The 24,836-nt window shown below is 46.3% G+C and overlaps 1 protein-coding gene across 6 annotated transcripts in view; it reads right to left on the bottom strand.

Annotated features, from left to right (window-relative positions):
• Positions 1 to 19,962, bottom strand: part of LOC139061085 (uncharacterized) — a 36,969-nt gene extending 17,007 nt beyond the window's left edge. For 3 of the 6 annotated variants that reach the window (XR_011515165.1, XR_011515164.1, XM_070540559.1), the window contains exons 1-2: positions 13,811 to 14,244; positions 12,858 to 12,961 (exon numbers count right to left, since the gene is read on the bottom strand). Coding sequence is in view for 4 of the 6 variants with exons in the window: in XM_070540559.1 (XP_070396660.1) it covers positions 12,858 to 12,961; positions 13,811 to 13,900 (194 nt within the window). In the remaining 2 variants the exon portion in view is untranslated. Of the gene's footprint in view, positions 1 to 12,857; positions 12,962 to 13,810; positions 14,281 to 19,947 lie in introns of those variants that run through there. The other 3 variants (XM_070540563.1, XM_070540561.1, XM_070540562.1) reach the window with 3 other exon arrangements.
• Between the last annotated feature and the right edge of the window lie 4,874 nt (positions 19,963 to 24,836).

The raw sequence follows: 24,836 nt of genomic DNA, 5'->3' as shown, positions 1-24,836 counted from the left end.
TGCAAAAGGACGTGAGTTGTGTCTCGTTTAAATTTAGAAAACCACAGAGTACAACTAGTTTTGAAGGAAGACTCAGGAACATGAGTGAAAAGAAATGGGCGGCTATAGCGCACAAGTATCTTCAACTAAAATGAGTGCACCGATAATGGAGAAAGAGGCCAAGGAAGTTGACAACCAATTGCAGGGTAATACATAGAAAATCAGGTGGAATCACAAAGAAAGTAAGAAAAACAGAGACAGTGAATTTGATGCAAAGAATGGGAAAAAAAAGGCCGCGGAGATTTACAAGATGGAAAAAAAAGGAAACCAGAAAGGAAAATTTGTACAATAACACGAAAGGAATTGCCTTCCTATTTCAGCCTCGAGCGGGTTGCCCAAGGACACAAACATACCGCAGCAAATATTCGCAATTAGAGGAGGCATGCGTATGCTGCAATATATATGAAGACCACTGAGCCCATCCTAATGAAATGCGAAGGGATACACCACTTCCAGAAGGACTTGGATAAAGAATGTACTGAAGCATAAACAGGTCGGTAGTCGAGATAAGCAAGAGACGTTTAGAACATTTGGAACAAAAAACAGGGAAGAGATTGATACGACCGGATCATGTACCAACATAGGTAGCGGAACAAGGTAGATAGAGAAGTTCTGAGTAAAAAAAAAATGGCTGTGGCTTAGCTAATGTTAAGCCCAGGATGCGAAGCATACTAGCCTTTATTTTAGTTGTTGAACCCCTGTTTAGCCTGGTAAACTGCTGTTGCTTGGCTATATTTGGTTCGGTTAGACGAAGAAACAACTCATGCGTTACTCTGCTTCGCCTTCAAGAGTGGAACGCGATAGTGTTCCCGTCGACCCGCCTAGGGGTGTAAGACAATGGGCTACGGCGCAGCGACTACGCGCCCCGCATTGGATGCGGAGAGCGTCGAGCAACGCAGCGTTCGGCGCGGCAACGAAATGTGCGCCTGAGCAAGCGACGCTCGCCTGAGCCTTAGGAGCAGCTCGTTTCTAAGGCAACACTGCATTCACTAGAGGCGCTTTTGTACCGCTTTGAAGCATCGTACTCGTGGCTCAATGGTAGCGTCTCCATCTCACACTCCGGAGACCCTGGTTCGATTCCCACCCAGCCCATCTTGCAAGAGTTGAGCCAAAGCCACCTAGAAAATCAGTCTCTGTAGAACGCCGCAACCTTCGCTTCTCATTCCAACGAGCAGCTCTGTCTCCAGGAGGCATCTCACCTCGTGAGTGTCTAGCAGAGGCAAGCGCAGCTGCTTATATACCGCCGCGACGGCGCGAGTTGGAGCCCCGTTTCTCCTCTGTCGTGACGTCACGGTGTCACATGTTATTGAAGGCGACACCGCCGTGCCTGAGGAGCTGGGTTGAGCTCTCGTAATATGCTTCGCATAAAAGAGATGAAGGTTATGTATACAAAAATGCTAGGATGGAAAACATGTATAGCATACCTCATTAAATCAAGCAGGCAAGGTCTATTTGTCCTGGTCCCTTTTAAAGGGGCTGCCAATAAATCATCATCATTTCTCCGGTTCACGCCTGCAGTAACCCGGCACTCCTCAAACAGTAAGAAGTTTGCGGACAAATTAAACTCTCTGATGTTGGGGCACACATGTCTGAGCACAGCAGCAAGAAAACGCTCAGCTACTCACATTTAAGGTGCGTAACTGGGAATATTTCTATCACGTAAGTAGGCGGGATAACATCGGCGGCATATTGGCCGCGTTCATATGGAGTTCTCATTCCTTGCGACGATATGTTCATTGGCGCCTGCCTAATCTCCATAAATGCGCTCACGAGTGGTCTTACTGGAAGGCTCAGTCGTACTCAGACAGACCCGTAATTCTCAGTCTGAGTGAGCACAGCTTGAATGGAATATTGGTGAGCCTGAGTCCGAGTTAGCGCTGCTGTGAGCCCGAGTTAACACATCGGTGAGTCGGAGGCCGAATGAGCCTTGAGGAAGAACTGGAATTCCTGAGCAAGTAAGAGAGGTAATTTATTTTCGGGTTGTCATGGAGCCAACAGCTACCCCCCACCTATTCTTCGAGCACCACCTGAGGAATTTTCAGCGCAGCGCTAAACATTACCATCCCTTTCGATGCTTCTCCCTGCTGGCGAAACTGCACAATCTTTAGCTTCAAAGTATAACTTCCAACAAAATTTTCAACCGCGTAAAATGCATCGATTCAGAGAGCGTAGATAGAGATCAGCCTTCTTGCAATAATTCATGTTTCAGAAAGCTACTAGCTGCGTCAAGAAATGCTCGCAAGAGTAGGCGTTCTTGAGATAGAAACTCAGTAAAACGCCGTTGCTTCTCATTGGAAGGGACGCATGATTCATATCGCGTGATTCCTTGGCATGATTTCCGAGATCAAGCATCGCCCACGGCTGCCCGCACAGCGCTAAAGAAATTTCGGACACGATGGGCTGTAAGTAACGTCACAGCAGCTAACCAGCAGGTGTGTGCGTCGTCTGCCTAGGCGCTATAAAAGGCAGATGATTAGAAAATTATGCAGTTACCAGCTCTGCAGCTTTGGCAAGATTGCTCAAATAGTATACAGGGTGATAAGCTTTTAAGCTTTATGGAATCTTTAAAAATAGATAATAGTATAATTCTAGTCCTTGAGATAGATTACTCAGAGAGGCGGGTATTACTTGCATGAGAAATCGAAACACATATTGAACTCGCTAGAAAATGTATTAATTACCTTGTTAAATAATTGCATTACGGCACATATGGTAAGCTACAAATGGTAACCGGTGAGTCTGCAAGGCGTATCCACTTAGAATGAATTTCCAAAATGACGCTAGTTTGGAGACATTCGCCATCAAACTTGCCGTGCAAATGATCTATTTTTCCGCCTATTTTTTTAACACAACGGTCTTTTATGCATTGCAGCACGAAGGTAACTGCTACGTCCATGTATTTCGTTCCAGACTCTTGGGAATAATATCGTGAAACTAGTGTCATTCTGGAAATTCATTTCAAGTGGACAGTCTTGCAAGTTCACCGGCTACAATTCCTAAATTTCAATATGTGTCGTAATGTAATCGATTAGGTTATTAGTAAACTTTTATTAATTAGTTGAACACATGTTTCTGTTTCTCATACTATAGTAATACGCGCCTCTTCGAATAATCGTGATCAAGGAGTTGAATAACGCTATCTGCCACAGGCAGTTTTAAAAAAATTAATAAAATGTAAAAATGATCACCCTGTATAGTGCTCCTTTACTACTAATTTAACCAAAGTGAAATGTTGTTGTAGTTGCCCTTAAAACGCTTCCCAAAACTGTGACAATCCAAATAACCTTTAGGAATTCCAAAAGCCACATACTTGAACTGTGTAGTAGCGTCAGAGGGTTTAAACTGTAAAATGACAGACGCGTTTCACAAGCGTTTGAAAACTCCTATGAAAAAGGAGATGGAAGAGAAACATGCGAAAAATGCTTGTTGATGCAGCGGTGATAATTAGGGTTCAAACAGCCTATGCTATTTGACTTGTAGATCTTGAAATAAGGTTTCGTGTTCGTCTCAAAAAAAAATTTGAGGGCTTTGATATACAAAGAAGCCATGCAGTTTAAGCGAGTATTTTTGAAAAAGTTGCAGAGAAACCTTGAGCAACTGTTGTTGCTGAAACAATAGAAGTCTGCAATGAAAAACTTGTGTCATCGGTTTATATGGTAGCTGTTTCGTTCCCACCCTCGCCATAGGGAAAGTAATTTCAACAAGAGCGGACACTCCCATAGAGCCCAGCGGCCGAATTGACTGTAGCACACCAAGCGGATGTTGTTGACTCCTTCAGGTTTCGGTTTTGGGCGCGCGCGTTTTGAAAACCAGTTGGTACACGCCGCGCCGGCTCCGCTGCTCGGCACGGCATTCATTTTTTTTTTTTCGCTTCTGCTGAACCTCGCGTGGCCTTCCCGTAGAATCGATTTAAGTACAAACGATTGCGATTGACCTTTACAAGACTGCGCCGAATCTGTCAGGTGCAATCTCATAAAGAAAACGAAAGACGCCTTCTGAAATGATGGAATGTTTATTTTGCTCTATATAAATGCTCGTTCCGGGCTTCTGCATTCATCCAAAGTTGTGGCGCCAGGTAAGCAGCAGTCATTGCCGTACGATGCTCCACCGGATGCCATCAGCTGAAAGAAAGTAAATTACAAGCATGTATGATTTCCGTATATTGACGTAACACGAGTATTGCGTGTAGAGGCGAAACGTGCGTAAGTGGTGAATGAGCGGCATTACAGATAAATTCACTTTTACGTACATTTCGCAGCAAAGACTCCTCCGAAACAATGCCATAAAATCTGAACATCCGATTTTCAAGCACCCCTCCTTTCCCGGGCATTATTTCCTGCACTTTAAGTGCACAAATACACGGGTGACTGCGCGTTTCCAAAACAACTTGGCCTCGGCCGACACGATGGTACGCCAAGTACACAAAGGTAGCTACAACACAGGCTAGGCCAGACCATGTTACACGCTCGCAGAATGCCTTCTAATCGCACTCAAGTCAGACTCGTCGGTGCAATGCCTGTTTTCAGTCGCTCAGGATACATAAATGTCATGTTCTTGAGCTCCTCCGTGTTATCTTTTACGCGTCCTGCCGGCGCATGCAACACTCCCGTGTTATCACTCTCGGCAATCGCTCGTCGCGTTTTCGAGAAGCGTGAGTACCGAAATAAGATATATGTTGTTGCAGGGCTATAAAATGCGTCACAAACTTGTCCCACTAAAATTCAGTACACGCAAAACTAACTCACTGTGGCCGCGGCTTGCTTTTTTGGCTAACAGCTTCACAACCCCAGGCGCGGCGAGCAAGCCTCAAGGTATCCCAAAAAGTTACCAGATAATTTACAATACTTTTTTCGGGTCAGAGAATGCGTCACGAACTTCTACCAGTAAGATTCAGTACACGCGAAACTGCGGCACACAGCCGAGCTGCTTTTCGCTAACTGCGTCAATAAGCCGGGCGCGGCAACCGTGCTTCTAAACTACCCCCAAATATAACGACGTTAGTTACAATAACGTTGGGGGCCACAGAATGCGCGAAAACTTGCCTGTCTTAGGCGCTACGACGTAGTACACGGCAAATGCGTCACACGGCCGAGCTGGTTTTCGCTTACTGCGTCAATAAGCCGGGCGCGGCAACCGTGCCCAAAAACTACCGAAATAAGTTACAGTAATGTTGGGGCTCATAGAAAGCGTCGCAAACATCTCCCAGGACGAGGCATTAACTCAATTTACCTGCGCCAGGACGGCGGTGCTGTTTTTCGCTAACTGCGCCACTCGCACTAAGCCTAAATGTGAGTAAACTGCGCAGCACACTGTCAAACAGAATTTCTCACCTTTCCGTCGTCCAATAGTGCAGTGGTGCCGTGTCGAAATGCAGACGATACGCAAGAGAAGCATACAGAAGGCCGGGAACCCAATAAAATGGGCTAAATCCAAAACAGACGGGTCGCCGAGCACGCGAGCTTCGCACGTACGACCGTCCTCGCTCACTCCTGCAGCTTATCTGGCGCCGCGCATGACGTATGCACGCGTGTCTGGCGTGCCGCTAGCTTGTTGCTAGGCAACGCAACAAAAAGTTGCAAAGTATAAGTTTATTTACACGCAAAACTTTTTCACTTTTAGTGTGAGGGAATAAAAAAAATAAAAAGTTGTCTGGAAGATTATTTCACATTCTTTTTGTCTGATGCTCGCGTCAACTAACGGTTGTTGTTGAAACCAGCCGTGACGTGTTTCCTGTTGCCAGTTTTTGAAGAGTGTCCCCTCTTGTTGAATTTCTTTCTCTATGCCCTCGCTTTCTATGTGTAATGAGCACTCGGACACTTTGAAAACGTACTGTGTATACAGTGCTTCGTACTTTGTATATGTAATCGTCCTGGTGGAATTTTGCCGTGATTGCGACAGTGTTCATATCGTCTCATGTTGAATAAACTTTTTCTAAACACATAAAAAGAAGACAATGTTTCGACTAAAAGCTATGGGAGAATACCCATGCTTAGTTGAGTGTTATTTTAAAACGAACACCCGCCGTGGTTGCTTAGTGGCTTTGGTGTTCGACTGCCAAGCAGGAGGTTGCGGGATGGAATCCCGGCCACGGCGGCCGCATTTAGATGGCGGTGAAATGCGAAAACCCCACTTTACTTAAATTTAGGTGCAGGTTAGAGAACCCTAGGTGACCAAATTTCCGGAGTCCTCCACTATGGCGTGTCTAATAATCAGATTGTGGTATTGGCACTTAATAGTCCATAATTTAAGTTTTAAATGAGCGCTTTTTTTTAGAACCCTGTCGGACTTTACTAAGACTTCATTGGGCTGCTGCTGTTCATTGGCGCAATAGCTGACACACAGGATCACTGGTCAAAAAAAATTATAGCGTTTTACGTGCCAAAACCACTTTCTGATTATGAGGCACCCCGCAGTAGGGGACACCGGAAATTTGGACCACTGAGGTTCTTGAACGTGCGCGTAAATCTAAGTACAAGGGTGTTCTCGCATTTCGCCCCCATCGAAATGGGGTCGCCGTGCTTAGTAGCACAACCCCATAGCCACTAAGCAACCACGGCGGGTCGGGATCACAGGTCGACAAAGGGAATAATGAATTTGGAACATTCCCCGCAAGAAAACACAGGACTTCAAGAAAGGGAGAACTTGTCCCGTTCATTAAGTCCAGTGTTTTCTTGCGGCAACTTCCCAAAATCATGAATAACGAACTGGCCTACACCCACACTCTGCTATGAATCAAGACTCGACTCCAAGGAGGTTCAAAAAAAAAAGCTATTTTTATTGCAATGTGAACTATATGGACACTTCTCGCAATTCTGCTGTCGGCGTCGGCGTGAGGTTCCCTATAAAGTCCAGGGCGATAACACCGTCGCCACGCACCCTACGCTGTATGTGTGAGTGTAAGCCTCGATCGTCGTCTGCCCTCGTGCGCTTTATCTCACCCGCGCAAAAGGGACGGAGGCGCAGAGGAAGTGCGCCGTCTTCCGTGGCACACGATACACCCGACGTTGCGAGGCACAAGGGGGAAGGCAGGGAGGGTGACGGCGTTCTACTCCGGCCACGACTGCGCGCGTGGCGGCCGCTAGCGATCGCGCCGCCATATCTTGAAAGCGATCTGCGTTGGGGACAGAGTCTGGGCGCGTATTGCGGCTCGTAGCTCTGCGCGTGCCGTGTGTTCTCGGCACTCGGTTTGCGCTGAAGGGATAGAGAGCACGGAAATCGCTTCGCTTGCTGCTGCTGCCGCGTTTCCTCACGCCAGCGTATTGAAAGCATACGAATACTTGCAAGTCGATACGGTCGATAAAAATACTATCGTTTCGCAGTGTGGTATAAAATTTTTTAAACAGGGATGAAGTACCTCAGACAGGCTGGCCAACGTTTCGATAGGTGGACCTATCTTCGTCAAAGACGAAGATAGGTCCACCTATCGAAACGTTGGCCAGCCTGTCTGAGGTACTTCATCCCTGTTTAAAAAATTTTATACCACAGTGTGCCATTCCATCTGCCAGCCCCTTTCTTATCGTTTCGCAGGGCTGTCTGCTAATTTGCTATCGCAATCGATGATTTGCCTTTCGGGGGAAATTGCGACTTTTTGAAACTTTATTGGTCGACTCAAACCGTGAGCTCGAGTGAACCCAGCTGAGTAGAATTCTAACGGAAAAAGAAGGCTGAGTAATTATTTCTACACCTCTAATTAGGACAGAAAGGTGAAATTCTCTCCGTATATTCAACTTCACATTACCTCAATTTTCACAGAATTTAAGGTTTGTACCTTGTACAATTGGTTCAGTACTCAGTGAAACATGGATAACGGCAGTATGCCCAGTTCAACATTTGGTTGGGAATGACAATGATTGGGAACAATGATTGGGAACAGGCGCCAAAGAGCGCAGTGCTTAGGCGCCTGTTCCTGCGGCTAGCGTCGACGTAACTGAGCGAACAAGCACTGCGAAAAATAAAGAGCGAACGCAGAGCACAGCGGCGGATGAAAGACGGCGATAACGGAGAGAGCTCGAGGAGGAGGGTATGGCGAAGGCGTGACAAGAAAAGCGTAGTGCTGCGCAAGACAGGCTCTGCGGCAACGATGGCTACGAGATGGCACCAAAGTAGCATGCCTAAGTCTGGGAGGTCTGTCGCGCCCACGCGTCACCCACGTGTCGCCTCTCGCGATCTCTCGATTAGCGAGGCAGTCGCGCGAGACTTCGCTCAGTTGACAGTGTACCGTACGAGACAGATTGTCCGCGCAAGCCAATATGTACCGAAATGAAAACATAGAGCTCTGCTCAAATTTCGCACTAGGGAGTATCGCAATGGCCAGTGAATTTTTTTACAATGGTAGTATTTGATCCACAGGCATTCACCTTCATACAAAGATTTTGCCGCTGATTTTACCTCAATTTAGCTAAATTCGGTCTCGGTTGCATTGGACGTTATGCTGGTGCAGTGGGCTACAATTTGCGCCGCTCGTAAAACTCACTTATACGCTTTGCTGCCGCTGATTTTACCTCAATATAGTTAAATTCGGTCTTGGTTGCATTTGACGTTATGCTGGTGCAGTGGGCTACAATTTGCGCCGCTCGTAAAACTCACTTATGCGCTTTGCACTGGCCGCAATTTTCCCAAAAGTTTGAATTTCTCCTACGTACAACTGACAACGTGTCCCTCCTTTTTTTTCGAAATATGAACTTTGGGTAACGTATAGTTCCTTTCGGACACTGAGAAACACAGCGTACAATGTCGTTTTAATGCTTTCTAGCACTTGATGTAGGAATATTTTACAAAGGTGGTATTTAGCCCACATGCATTTAACATGGCACACTGGTTTTTCAGCGTGTTCCCACTGCGTTTTAAGAATGTGACCTTGGTAGCTGTTTTACTAATGCCAGGGCAACGTGCTATATCATGCGCGTCTCGTAAAACAGACTCGCTGCACTCCGCCGCACTTGCATGTGTTATTTACTGCAAAGGCCACAATCAACCTACACACGTTCAATTCTTTCAATACCATTGATTCCGCAATCTTTACATTCACCAAACATACCGGAGCTGTCTTCTTGTGTTAACTGGGGACACTTGGGGAAACACATGTAACGCGTAAAGAAAACCAGAAAAAAACGAGAGTTCAATCGTTATTTGCAACGCTCCTAAGTGAGCCACAAACTTCAAAATTTTGCGACACATTACCCTTAAATTGGGCTTCATTTTAGTGAATATAAGGCTTGTGCCACGCGAATTTTTCCGGGACCTCAGAAAAACTTTGCTCATAACGGGTGCGTCACATTTTCTAAATGTTTCTTAAGAATGTTTTTTGCAAAAGCTGTATTTAGCCCACAGGCATTTAACTTAACACACAGATTTGCCATAATACGAAAATCCAGTTGTCTAAGCTTTACCTTCGCGGCGCGTGTTGATATGTCAGCGCAGTGTGGCAAATTTGGCACCGCTCATAAAGTACAGACATTGCATGCGCTGTGGGACGCGTGTATGCACATTTTATTCCAAAGGCCGCGATTAACCCACACACTTTGAGCCTTGCCTAAACATAACTCAGAGCCTAACCCTTAATTTCGAGAAAATATAAACACCGGGAAACCAAGCACGCACCGTTAATGATGCGTAAAAATAGCGGAAAAACAAGCCTTCAGCAATTATTTGCAGCACTTCTATTTAAACCAGAAACAAGAAAATTTCGCAGAACAATAAACCTAACATTTGTGTCCACCAAAATTGGAGTTGATGTCTTGTACAATTGATTGAATATTCTAGGAAACATTCCGGATAATGTCAGTATTACATTCTAAAACATTTTGCCGTAGTACAGGACTCCGGAAATTTCGACCTCCTGGGGATCTTTAACGTGCACCTAAACCTAAGTACACGGGGGTTTTCGCATTTCGCCCCCATCGAAATGCGGCCGCCGTGGCCGGGATTCGATCCCGCGACCTCTTTCTCAGCAGCCCAACACCATAGCCACTAAGCAACCACGGCGGATGATAGCTGTAATTATCCTACACAAATTAACCATTAAGCTTTGGTCATTTACATCAAGATTCCTACTTCAACTAAATATAAACATCTTGGCTCACACAACACACCAAGGAGAGCGGGGAAAAGCACCTGCATGCCTCTTATAACGCACAAAAAGCACATGACTAACCAACACACTTCAAACTTTCGGAACACGTCACTTGTAAAGGGGCTACGATTTAACCTAAATACAAAATATCTGCCGTTTCTGGTGCTCCAATCAAAGAAGCAAAGCTTCTTAAGCGTTTCATATCACGCTTCTAAAACGGCTGACAACGAAGGTTCGGTAATTTTTCATTTAACCGCTAATTGAGAGTTACGCTACAGATTTTCCTCGCGTATACCAACTAACCTTTCCCACATTTACTTGAAACATAAACCTCGTGAGTGATATAGTTTTTTTAGCGAACCGTAAGAGCTGCAATATAACGATTTTGAGCGCTTCTAGTCGCATTAACAGCTTCGCTTTAAAAATATTTTTGCGAGTGAGCTTTATTGAGTTCAGTTCACTTTTTCCGACCTAAGGCTGTGCATGCATTCAAATGAGCCGCAATGTTTTCATGCGAAAACCACGATCTCATTACGAAGCCAGTCATGGTGGGTGGCTTCGGATTAATTTTGACCGTCTGGGGTGTTATTTAACGTGCACTGAATGCAAGGTACACACGAGTTTTTATGCGAAGCATATTACTAGACCTCAACCCAGCTCCTCAGGCGCGGCCGTGTCGCCTTCAATACCACGTGACACCGTGACGTCACGACAGAGCAGAAACGGGGCTCCAACTCGCGCCGTCGCTCACGGCGTCGCGGCGGTATATAAGCAGCTGCGCTTGCCTCTGCTAGACACTCACGAGGTGAGATGCCTCTGGAGACAGAGCTGCTCGTTGGAATGAGAAGCGAAGGTTGCGGCGTGCTACAGAGGCTGTTTCTAGGTGGCTTTGCTACGGCGCAGCGACTACGCGCCCCGCATCGGACGCGGTGAGCGTCGAGCAACGCAACGTTCGGCGCGACAACGAAATGTGCGCCTGAGCCGACGCCGACGACACCGGCTTTTCTGCGACACGAGCTCCTTAACGCTGTCGCGTTAAAATAAAGGCTAGTATGCTTCGCATCCTGCGCTTAACCTTAGCTAAGCCAGAGCCATTTTTCGCATTCCGATGGGATCGAAACCGCGATATCGAGAGCTCAGTGACGCAGCGCAGTAGCTAGTGGGCTGCAGTGGCAGGTATCTTATGTTTGTTGCGTATATGTTGTAAGTTCAAAGGTATATTTGATGTGTGTGCATTTAAAAAAAGAAAGGCGAAACGCATGACACGTACACAACTAACACAGACAGTATGCATTACGTGGGCAGATATCGGTACTAAGACAAAGCTTTTATGAAATACACGAAACATTTAAATTATGGGGTTCTACTTGCCAAAAAAACTGCCTGATTATGAGGCACGCCGTAGTGCAGGACTAGGAAAATTTCGACCCCCTGGGGTTCTTTAACGTGCACCTAAATCTAAGTACGCGGGGGTCTTCGCATTTCGCCCCCATCGAAATGCGGCCGCCGTGGCCGGGATTCGATCCCGCGATCTTGTGCTCAGCATCCTAACACCACAGCCACTGACCAACCACGGCGGGTTACATGAAACAATGAAACACACTTTCAAGTTGTTTCGTTCCGCGCAGTATTAGCCTCGCAAACGCTCGCACAACAGCTCAACGACGACGATTTGCTACACCGAACAACGCCGCATCGACAGCGCACTCACAGCAACAGTGCGGGCGTGACTGCGGAAGACGTCAGTGGAGCGTGACAGCTGCATCACATCACATCTTCTATACACAGGGCCAAATAGACCCTGTTCTCATTTGCAGTTCCATTAACACTGCAATGGGATGGACTGAAGAAAAAAAAATTGCACCGTACTCACTTTGAAAGCCCGATTCGGCTGGTACCAATACTGAAAGCACACACGCACGCTTTATCCAGAGTTATTTTAATGCACAGTCGCAGACAAAATGATGTGGGATATGCGACCGCGCGCCAAACTGCATCCTTGAGACCTTTAACGAAGCAAGCGCCTTCTTTAGACACACGGCATAGCGCATGCTGGCCATTTCATGCTGGCGTGCCTGCCGCTGGGCCCATTTCTTACCAGCGTGCGGTCGGTATTGCGATGATTGGAGAAGATTACGCTAGGAGAAGCAGTGTCGTTCCCCGGCATCAGGGGGGCATTGCATTGTCACACATCGCAATCTGTCGAAACAAACACTGCTCTCCTAGCGTAATCTTCTGCAATGATCGCAATTACAATAGCAGGCTGGCAAGAAATTGGTCTACTGGTAGGCACTCCAGCATGGAAATGCGGCGCATGCGCAACGCAATCTCTTGAAAGAAGGCGCTTGCTTCGTTAAAGGTCGCAAGAATGCAGTTTAGCACGTGGTCGCCGATCTCCAAATATTTCGTCCACGACTGTACATAACGACCATGTGGTACGCCATACACTTACTCTGCAAGCTTCTTTTCACACAAAGCAATGACGTCAACTTACAAAACACCAGCAAAAAATACCTGCAAACAAGCGACGCAGCCCACCATGCCTCTGCCATTTTGCAAAATGGTTGACCGGATGTTTGCACCCCATAGCAGCTTCCCCGCTTATTCTATCCTCCGTTCTCTCGTAAATCAGCGTTCTGATTGGCTTCCGACAAGCAATGATTTTCATCCGGCGACGAAAGGTGGTCTAAGACCAATCGGCGCGACGTGTTTTTTTCGTTTTTTTTTTTTCAGTTGTACGACGTACTTGCCTGTCGGCGATCTTGTCACCGAAGCAAAGTCCCCCAGTGTGAGCTGGTGGCGTCGTAGGACAGCGACACTCCAAGGCATAATCATATGTTCTTTGTGAACCTGTGCAACATTTCCGAAACATAATTATAGGAGCGCGACAATCTCTTACGAGCAAATTCTCCGTCAAGTTATCAACAAAACTCGTGGAAAACTCATCCTAGTCATGTCAACTTACACAGCAACGCCTCCTAGATAGCTCAAGGCCGGTATACTTTGATACACGACGTCATGCTACATTACGTTCTAATAGTTCTGTTCTAACAGTTCTTGCCCGACCGCCACAGAATATAACGGAGATGCCCCCGAGTAAGCCGCTGTGATTTCGACACTTCAGGTACAAGGAGCATTAGGTCACAAAGCAGAGTGCACATGCCTGTTATCTAGGAAGGGTTGCAACAGACTGAGTGCATCTGACAAAGTAAACAGGTGTAAGACTGATAACGCTTTCAAGCTGGCTGGCAAGAACAATAGAAAGTAAGCCAGCTTTATCGATTGCACCGCCTGTGCGTACATTTCTACGAGAACAGTATGTGCCCAGGCCTCCCTATTTTCAACCTGTATGCAATGCACGCAAAATGAAAAAAAATTACGGGGTTTTACGTGCCAAAACAACTTTCTGATTATTAGGCACGCCGTAGTGGAGGACTCCGGAAATTTCGACCACCTGGGGTTCTTTAACGTGCACCTAAATCTGTTTTCGCATTTCGCCCCCATCGAAATGCGGCCGCCATGGCCGGGATTCGATCGCGCGATCTCGTGCTTAGCAGCCCAACACCATAGCCACTGAGCAACCACGGCGGGTGATGCACGCAAACAAGGCCATTAATCTTGCAAGTAATTGACACTAAAAGATCATCGCGAACAGCTGTGCGCGGCGATATATAGGTGTTGGCAAGGAAATTCACTGGCCTTGAGCAGCTTTGCGGCCAGGCGGCAGGTGGTCACGTCGCAAAGCGCTGCCGGGGCACGTACCCGCCGTACGTCAGGAGACAGCACCATCGGGGGTAAACAAATTGGCCGTCTACCGCGCCTCAGCACCGGGGCATCGATGGCCAGCACAATGGCGGTCAGTAGGACCAGCCCTAAACGGGCCAGAAGGGTCTGCTGATGAAGGCTCAGGTGAGGGCTCCGTCAGGCGAAAGTCTGCTGTCCGGTGACAAAGTAACGAAACTCATCGTCAGAAAAATGCGGTCATTTTTTTTTCGGCGCTGCATTACGGGAAAGAAATAGATATCGATAGATGTATGGATGTACCCTGTGGCAAGTATAAAGAACAACTTCACCAGTAAGCGAGCCAATTAGGGGGATACCAAGTGTACACGGTGGTCCTTTTTGAAAAGGAACACGCGAGCGCGTGGCCCGCGCTCGGCGGATCCTGCTTAGAGCGCCAGTAAGTGGCAGCGAGGAGACGCCCATCCGCTGGTGGCGTCATCTATTGGCGGCCAGAATAACCAGGCAAGGCCGATAAGCAAGCGCCTGCTAGAATTTGGAAAAAGACATTTAGGAAAAAAAAAGGTAAGCCCAAGAACATGCCCGTATAGCCAAGCCCACTAACTTCTCTGGAAAGCGTTGGTTTGGTGCATACATCACTTTCCATGCTAATGCACTTGCTAACACTGGTTCACACACTGAATAAACCAATTGGCGTAGGGTGACCTTTTTGGAAAAAAAGGTATGCCCGAGAACATGTCCGTACAGCCAGCCCGCTAACTTCTCTGGAAAGCGTTGCTTCTGTGCATACATCAATTTCCATGCTAATGCACGTGCTATTACTGGTTCACACGATGAATAAACCGCCGATTTGCGCAGATACACGTTCGTACAAGAAAGGGCAAGCGTATAGCCCAGCAAAATGTCCACACAACCAAGTTCACTTGATTCTCTGGAAAGCCTTGGTTGGGAGCACAATTCGCTCTCCGTGACAACACACATGCTAACACCGATTGACACCATGGATAAACCGATTATTTACATTCAGGAAAAAAAAACGGTAAGCTCATAGCCCAATAACATATCCGCACAGCCAGGGCCGCTAACTTCTCTGGAAAGCGTTGGTATGGCACATAAATGACTTTCACGTGCTAACACTGGCTAACATGACGAATAAACCGATTTTCACAGGTTGAGTTTAATTAAGGGAAAATGAGACATCCCCCCCATCGTAGCGACTGCTACAAAGGAAACGCAAACGGGTTCTTCGAAAGAAAAGCTTCGCAGTTGAAGAAAAATTCATCTTGGTCCGGGACTCGAACCCGGGACCATCACTTTTCCGGGGCAGCCGCTCTACCACCTGAGCTAACCAGATGGCTAGCCGATGGCAGGGTGAAGTCCAATTCATCAAGAACTCGAAGCAAAGGCAAGAGTTTGATGCACTAGTTCTGCGGAAACTCGCGAGGTGGAGAGAAGTAATTAAGGGAAAATGGGACATCCACCCAATCGTAGCAATTTCTAAGAAGGAAACCCAAACGGGTTCGTCGAAAGAAAAGGCCTCGCAGTTGAAGAAAAATTCCTCTTGTTCCGGTACTCGAACCCGGGACCACCAGGTTTCCGGGGCAGCCGGAAAGTTGGTTGACAAATGGAGCTGGGGACAAATTCCACTTCACCCTGTCATCGGCTAGCCACCTGGTTAGCTCAGATGGTCGAGCAGCTGCCCCGAAAAGGTGGTGGTCCCGGGTTTGAGTCCCAGCCCAAGATGAATTTTTCCTAAACTGCGAGTCTTTGTGTTCCAGGAACACGTTTGTGCTTCCTTTGTAGCAATTGCTACGATTGGGTGGATGTCTCATTTTCCCTTAATTATTTACTTCTATCCACCTTGCGGGTTTCCATACGAGTATTATGCCAGATTGACTTTAGTACAAGAAAAGGGTAAGCTCATAGCCGAATAAAATTTAGTAAATCAAAGAATAAGAAAGTAAGCATAATATGTCCGCACAGCCAGGTCCACTAACTTGTCTGTAAAGCGTTCGTTCGGTGCGTACCTCACTTTCCATGCTAATGCACGTGCTAACGCCGCTTCACACTGTGAACAGAATGATTTCAGAAGATTGACTTTCGGGGGAAAAAAGGGTAAGTCTACAACTCAATGATATACCCACGCCACCAGGTTCGCTGACGTCACCGGAAAGTCTCGGCATCGAACCTCCGTCCTTCAGCACAACCACTCGATGCTCTAACCATCACGCCACAATTGCACGTGTGTTTCAACGCTGCCAATTCCAACTATAGCATTTGAGACAATCGCCACTTGTGCCACATTGCATGGCCCCGGTACGCATGCGCCCACGAGCGTGCTAGTTTCCTTTACACTAAAGACGAAGGAATATCGGCAAATTTGTAGCATTTGATTAACTGCCTCACGAGCGCGTCGCTTCACATAGATTTCAAGCTTGTTCATTGGACCTACGTAATTCTTTTAGGATACTCTGTATAGTGAATGGGAGCAGCTCTGCCGTGGCAGCACCATCGAAAGTGTATGGTTACCCTATTCCCGAATAATCCCTCGTGGACGTTCACATGTAGGTATCAAACGCAGATCGCGTGGGTGCTTACACTGAAGTGCTGACGCGTTCCGAATTCTCGTTCGAATGAGGCTTTCGAAAAAGTAGACCTCACACTTTGGCGCACAAAGATAAGCTGAGGGTAAAAAAAAGTAAACATTATAAAGGAGGCAAGCCCTGCTGAGTCACCCAACTTGCCACTGCTTCGAACTTCAGACATATAGTTCAGAAATTGTTCGCTCCTTTTTCTATCGTGGCTATGCGTATGCGCTTTGAAGTCTCGCTGCGTCTTTGACTCGCTTTTACCTCTGAATTGCACGAGCAGCGCACTTATTCCTCTGAATTCTTTGCTTACCGTCTTACGAGTGGCGCAAAAACACGAGGCAGAATAACCCCGATGGCTAGGAATAGGCTCATGTGCTGCATATAGGAACCAGCAGTGAAACTTCAAGTGGCGACAGCACGGCACTGACGAACAGCATGCAGCAAGCGGAGTGAATAGAATTCGCTATCATATGCTGCGATTTTGCGTCGATAAATTCACCGTTCATCTTGACGCACATATGTCCAGCTTCTGACGTGACTGCAAACCGGCGAGGCATACAATGCATAGGAGCACGCAGGCTTCACGGAACTGAGCGGGGCTAGCTACGTCGGGGGCCAGCAAGCGTTGATAGGTGAGCAGCTGCTATTGATCAATATGTCCGGTCATTTCCGTGGCCTCCCTGGCGGATGGCGTCAGCGTAATATTTTTACACACCTCAAACGGCAGGGGCGCTTCCTTGTCGGTGCTGGTTCCGTATGTCCTTTAGCAGTTTGAATATCGATATAACAAAGTCAATAAAGTCGGCGATTTCCGTCATTGTGTCAAAATTTCGTTGTATTGAAATCATGTATAAGGACACTTCGTTATACTGAAGTTTTAAATACATGGTGTTCTATAGAGCAAAAGCTATAGTTGATATAACGACCTTTTGTTCATTCAACGAAGCATATCACTGCTTTGCTTATATATAATATATATATATATATATATATATATATATATATATATATATATATATATATATATATATATATATATATATATATATATATTGTTCTATTAAGAATTATACAACTAAACCACGCAGAAAAAGATTTCAATGTAATTGTTCATTATAACACTCCCATAGATTAGAAAGATCATGGGCCGAATTCACAAAATTTCTCGTTCCATAGCGCGTTTTGCTATTGGTGCGTAGCCTTGGCTAGCGATATATGCTCCATCGTAATATGGTGCAATCATGTTTTGCGAATAGTTCTACAGCGTAAGAGGTTCCTGCGAATACAGGCCCACGCCTTTGGTGTCAAATGGTGACAGCGTTTCCGCCCTTTGTTAAATGGCTGCCATGTGCGTAATAGCGCAAAATCTTCACTCTGAGAAGCTTTTGCAAATGCTTCCGCACAAGCACGCATAGTCTCGCGTTAATTGTTAGCAAATTTTTCATTGTTAGCAATTTTTTTTGTTAGCATTTTTTCTAGCAATTTTTTTTGTTAGCCTGGTTTTTTGCCGAATTGTTTAGTTTAGCTACATTTACCTTATTGAGCCTTAAGAACACCACCATATGAGCTATGTTTAAATAAAAAAGGCGCATCGACATTGCTAAGCCTAAAGAAATAGTTAGGATTCCAATTAAAATCAAGAATTGAAATTTTCCCCGCACGCTATGCTTTACTTATAGGCAGCCGATCGACCTTGGCCGAGCTCATGCGTTGAGCAATAACAGAACGAAAGCGGTATCTCCTTTGCCTACGCGTAGGAGCGGGCCACAGAGGAAAGCCGCCGCAGCAGCGCAGTGTCTATGCGACGTTCTGCTGTTGCGAAACAGGTCCTGGGTTCAATGAAAGATAGTGTCTAGTTTGACGCGGTGCTTTCCTCATCTTCATACCACCAGTTTTATAGCCATTGTTCTGACTTAGGGGTGGAGTACGAGAGACGGACTCTTTGATCAGACGAAGAGGGAACAAAAAAGTTTTACACAATCTGTACAGATATGGCCGAAGACAGTGCACATGTAGCGGCAAGAGCGCACCACACCGACGGTGCGGCTGGTGGCGACTCTCTCTCCTAAAAATGGGCCGGTTCTGCCTTAACTTCCTTAGGCGACGCACCGTCGGCAGGAACGAGGCGGGGTGAGTGCTGACGTCACCCGCTTCGCATTCTTCTTTCGTCGCTGTAGAAGTCCCGGTGCGGCATACCACCGGACTACACGGGAGGGGCTCACAAGTTCCACGAAACTTTCAAGGGAAACGGGGGGGGGGGGGGGGCGAGGGGACGTCCTTTGCCTCGATGATAGGCATGCAGTGCGGCACAACACCATATAGGGGTAATGTCCTGACGTCAAGGTGGTCACGGCGCTCCAGCACAGCCGGCACGATGAACGACTATGCGTTCGCCAGATCCACCTATCTCCAGCAGCCACAGCAAGCTACAAATAGGGTTACAGAATAGCACACGACCTAATGTGAATGCTGCCTATTTCCTTGCCTCCACAGGCACACGTCCATTCAGATTTCACCTAGAATTTTCCACACCGAAGCTTCAGGCAGCATAACTACGGTTCTCATAAACCTGATCAAAAGGCACTGATTCGCACTAACAAAACGTGTTCTTGTGCTATTTACAACTCGCTACACACGAGCAGATGCAATCGGCAAATTTTCTCTCATATTTCCGCCAGAACTTGATCTGGCTTCGCACTGCAGCTGGCACTACCTTTAGAAATATCAAACTTCCCCTTTTGTGATTTCAGTTGGCGTGTATAGCTCTGACTGCGCAGCCACATGACGCAACGCTGAAATCAGTGCATAATTTCAAATCAAATAATGAGTTCCAACCACTGAAAGCCACAAGGTGGTCTACAATGGATGGCGCGGTACAGCGGATGGCTCAGGAATAATTTTTGACCACCTCAAGGTTCAAAACGTGCGTTCGAAGCACAGTTCACCAACATTCTTCTCTTTTTTTCTGCCTTTCACCCCTCCCACACACCTCCGCGTCTGAATGCGACCACCGCAGCAGAGGGAATCAAGCCCGCAACTTTGCACTCCGTAGCACAACTTTATAGCCACTGAGCCCCGATATGGCTCAGCGCTGGGCCGAAGCACACTCCATGCCACCCGCAAGGTTCTTACGAAATGCGAGAGAAGTATCAAGAAGAATCGATGCCACCATGCTCGGTGCAAGAGCAGCATGGACCAAAGTGATCGTGTTACGCCCGCCACCTAACAAGCTACAGAGACTTAAGGGACCGCGAGCAGCTAACTGCGGTCATGGGTGCTACAGTGTTCGTCGCCGCAAATTTGCAGCGAGAGTGGCGACGGCACGCTAAGTGTATTGCGGATGCGCGCGAAACCGGAGTCAAAATACATATCCCGACGGCATGGATGGAAACATGGACTTCTCTCTTGGTTATACCTTGCGGCCAGCAAGGGGAGACGGAAACAATGCGGCGGCAGCTGGCAACCGATAGCTGCACGCATTCGCGAAGGGCTCACGCAACTGACCTTATTACGAATCCTTCGCGTCTCGGACAGGGTGCTCATCTTTCGCGGCTGACGTTCAGCCCGATGCCTTCCTTCCACGCTCAGTCCGCTAATGCAGTTCACCCCCCGCCTTATACAACCCAGTTCTTATCAACCTTCGTTATTTCGTTGCTACTTCCTGTTGCATTTTTATTTGGCGGCAGACATCATGGAAGTAGTGCGCACAAGAAACCACGGATTGTTTCTTTGATGTGCTCGGCTGCTAAAGCAGCGGCGCTACATAACCACGACGAAAAAAAAAATCGTCTTCTAAATATATCATGCGGGGAGACGGCGCGAATTGATTGGATACGCTGGCAGCCAGTGAGAGCTTTCCTTATTTCTTTTCTTTTTGTTTGAATTTGGGTGCATTTGTCCGTGAGTGCGTGGATGTACGCTATAAGCTCCTTTTGTCAGCGTACAAGCTTCGGAATATCTTGCGCTTCTTTCGACATCACTACACACTATCATATGTATTTAAACACTACTACATGCCTACATACAGCTACCAAAATGAAGGAGAAAATGTTGTTCATCATTCCGCCACAAGTTCGTTTGTAAATCGCCGCTGACACCTCGAGCCGAGTGTCGTTGATGGGATTGACCACGTCGGCCTGTCTGGGACGCTTCTTTGAAGTCTTCACCGGAAAAGAGACAAAAGATATCAAGCGAAAACCCAAGTCTTCTGTATACGGCGCAAGCTCCGGTGGTCGAGAGTTCATATATAGGCTGCCGCGTTGTTCCAGGAATTCTGCTGGTCTCTCCTTTGTTTCTGCCCACTGGAGAAAGCGTACGGCTGCGCTTCCCAAAGCCGCAGTCGATCATGCGTTAGCACATGACAGTTGTGTGCAGTGCCGCCAGACAAAGGAACGCGGGAATAGAATAGGGGTGCTTCCACATTGAAATTTCCGAATCGACTGAAAGACGAATATCTGAAGAAAAGAAGTTATCGCAAAATGTGCAATCAAATACCGAACATCTTGTGGTTGCTAAAGCAACAAAAGAAATGAAGTTCGCGTAAGGTACGTTTCGTTAAAAAATAAATAGGGAGAAAGCGAAATACTAGCACATGCCAGCAATGCCATTCGCAATTAGACGTCAGGACAGCTAAGAAAATTGTAAATCATGAACAAGTGGTTTCAATTAGCTGCGACCGGCGCACGACACCATTAAAAAAAGGGACGTCATATTACCAGATGGACGTGCAGTGCTGTGTTTGCTGGGGGACAGAATAGTGATACTACAACACCACACATCGTACCAAAGGGATACAAACATGGTGAGAATATTCAAATAATAATTTGAAACAAATGCTTACATCATCATCATCAGCTTGGTTACGCCAACTGCAGGGCAAAGGCCTCTCATATACTTCTCCAACTACCATGGTCATGTACTAATTGTGGCCATGTTCTTAATCTTCTTAATCTCAACCGCCCACCTAACTTTCTGCCATCCCCTGCTTTCCAAGCACACTGCTTGCAGGGTGCTTGGAAAGCAGGGCTTGGAAAAATACCCTGCAAAATCAACAAGCAGAAAAAAAGGATGGTTCCAAAATGAGAGAACAACCCAGAGCGACAGAACAATTCAACGCAGTTGAATTGAGTTGAATTAAAAGGATACACACAAAAAGAGAGTTTGAATACACACAAAAAGAGAGTTTGAAAGCAGCGCATAGCAACATAAACAAATAAAAAACTGTTACGGCGCCACTCCAAGGAACTGTACCTCAAACTTGGGGCGCATTGTATTGAAAGTACTTTCGGAGGCAGTATCAATCGGGATTGATTGAAAACATCTTTATTTGCAGGATATTCGTAGAACTCGTGGGTGGGCCGCCTAGTCCGGTAGCCCACTGGTTACTGCTGCTGCGCTGGCCCTCCCCACCAGCCAGTGCTGACGGTCAGGATCATCGCTGAGCAGAATAGCCTCCCACTGCTCTTTTGAGGGATTTGGAATGGGGTGAATTATGGGATTAAATTGGCAAGCCCACACCATGTGGTAGGGGTTATCTACCTCTCCACATTGTGGGCATTGCGGGGAGTATAGTATCGAACGTCCGCTCTCGACGAACGCTTGCAGCGCCCCTATCAACCGGGAAAACCATTCCACATGCAGACCATTCCACATGCAGATGGCTCGTGGAAGTGCGGATGTGTTGAAAGCATTCGTGTTGCCAAGCATGCGCATGAAGCAGATGTGGAGATATAGCCTCCGTGACGTGCAAATGGGGCGTTCAAGACGTAACGAGCATATTTTATTGCTGCGGACTTACTTGGGAAACATGCATAGGAGAGACATTTGACGGCGAATGGCCAATGCTTGAAGGGAATGAAGGAGCTTGAGCTGAGTCACACTTGAACGAATGTCATAGTTGCTTTTGACGTAACGGGCGGCTCTGTTCTGAACTGCTTCAAGCATGTTAATTTGATAATAAGTGGAATGTGACCAAAAAGATGTAGCACATTCGGGTTGTTGGAGGACGAAAGTTAGATGGGATAATTTGTGAATGTTAATTAAAGTGACAGTGACGGAGGTTGCAGCGTAAATACCCTAGTGTTTTTGAGGCTCAAGCGCAGGCAGCAGTGACTACATAAAATCAGGAGAGGCCTGGTTTAAGATGATCACCGTGGTATTTATTTATAAGCAGGCGCCCGGGACAGCTTGTCGCCTTGCATGTGGCAGGAAAAGTTTTAAACGTGATGCTCACGTCCAAAAGAAATAATTTTATATTTGTTAATATTTAGGGTCATCAGCAAGGTGTTAAGCAAGTTATAGATAATGTTATGGACGTCTTGAAGGATCAGGCGGTCGTCGGAAGATTTTGTGGATATCTATAGTATGCAGTCTTCAGCAAATATTTTAATACTTGATCATATGTGATTTGGCAGGTCACTTATGTGGATCAAGAAAAGTAGAGGGCCTTGAACGCTGCTCTGTGTAATGCCGGAAGAGACGTAGGAAGAGTGAGAGGAAGAATTGTTAACCGCCGTGAACTGTTTCAAATGCGAAAGGAAATTCTGAAGCCATGTTAATGTAAGGAAGTCTAGCCGAAGGCCAGATAATTTAGAAATAAGTCGTCAATGGCAAACCCAATCGAAAGCTTTGGAAAAATCCAGAAATATGCAATCGGTCCGTAGGCCATTGTTGTTTATGTCGCAATGAAGGTCAGTGGTGTGTTCCAGTAGGTGTGTTTCGCATGACAAGCCCTTCCTGATTCCGTGCTGGTTTGGAAAAAAGAATTTGTTAGCCTGCAGGTTACTAGCCGTGGGAGCCGATTATATGCTCAAGAAGTTTACAGCAGATGCATGTGAGTGGTAATAAAAGGTTACGTTCAAGTGAATTCTCATGTGTGTATTTAAAAATGAGTATTACTTCGGCAGCTGTTCATTCGTCTGACATATGTCCGGGCGACAGTGACTGTCGAAAGATGCGGTATAAGATAGTGCTGGATACGAAACGGGTATTTTTATAGCATTTTGGAGCCAAAATCATTGATACCGGCTGATGAAGATGCCTTAAGCTGCTTAATTTGACATTCAATGTCATCTACTGTGATTTCAGTGGGCGGCATGTACTGGTAGTTGTGTTCGGGGACATACGACATTTCGGAATTATCTTTCCGAGTGAATACAGATGAGAAAAACGTACTAAAATTATCATAACACTCCTAATATGAAAGAGGAAGGTTGTTTTCATACTATAATAACTGGTTAGAACCTTGGTCAGGGTGTATAAACAGCCAGAATTTCTTTGTATTATTTTGAAGAAGGGAAGGCAAGTCGTTGCGGAAATATTTATTTTTGGCATTACGTATTGGAGAACAGTAATTGGTCAAGCGCTGTATTTTCCCACGCAGAAGCTGTAGCAGCGGGCTTCGCGTTACAGTACAAGCGCTTTTCTTTCCCTGTTTCTGTTCTTACGAAGGGATCTGGTGAACAATGGGTATGATTTATCCTTAAAAATTGTGGCAATTGGGATTGTGATAAGTATTGCCACATCGCTCGAAATGATTGAGCAGAAGTTATCTGTCCCGTGCGTTCATCAGACTAGTACGCCTTGCGCATGAACTGCAGCCATGCTGTTGCAGAATCATTTGGAACCGTATTGTTTTGCCCTCGTAGTTCTCTTTAGTACACCTTTAGTAAATATGTAGCAACAAAGCCACATTGTCACCTTTGTAATATTCATCGTTCTCTCTCCCTCGAGACCCAATAAGTGCTTTCATCCCACATACATTCTAAAGAAACAAATATTGAACAACTTCAAATCATGAATTCTCGAATTGAATGTGAATTGAATTTGATTCGTATTGGAAAGTTCGAATATTCTTCACCCTGAAGAAAATAAAGCTGCTTCCCTCACAAAAAGAGCTGTACGTACTTTAGGCAGCCCTGGACAATTACGAACCTAAACCCCTCACCCCCGTTTTTTTCTTTTCTTTTGTAAAATCACTATAAGATACTGAAAATAGCAGGTAGAAAGTAGCTCTCTTTATGTTTCTTACCATACAGTCCGTTTTTATTGGTCCAAATAGAGAAATGAAAGCGCATCACAACTTGTAAGTTTGGCATCCTGTGTTACTTCTTGTATTTGCATGTCAACTCTTGATATTGCGCAATTCATGGGTGTCTCGGTCATCTGGGATGACGACGCGATGGTAAGATTGAATTAATGAGAATTTTCAATACGCTAACCGCAATAATGCGTTTCAGCTACTTTCATGTACTTGCCCATGCATCTGAGTTTATATGCGGCATAAATGTTTTATGCAATTGCTTCCGATTTGAGTTCGAAAAAGGATTAAAGGCAAGGTACCCAAATTGGTACCAATGGAGCCGAGAAGTTTACGTCAAGCAATGCCGGTGGTT

Source organism: Dermacentor albipictus, chromosome 6 (genome assembly GCF_038994185.2).
Source record: "Dermacentor albipictus isolate Rhodes 1998 colony chromosome 6, USDA_Dalb.pri_finalv2, whole genome shotgun sequence".
NCBI lineage: Eukaryota > Metazoa > Arthropoda > Arachnida > Ixodida > Ixodidae > Dermacentor > Dermacentor albipictus.
This window is presented reverse-complemented; position numbering and strand designations above follow the sequence as displayed.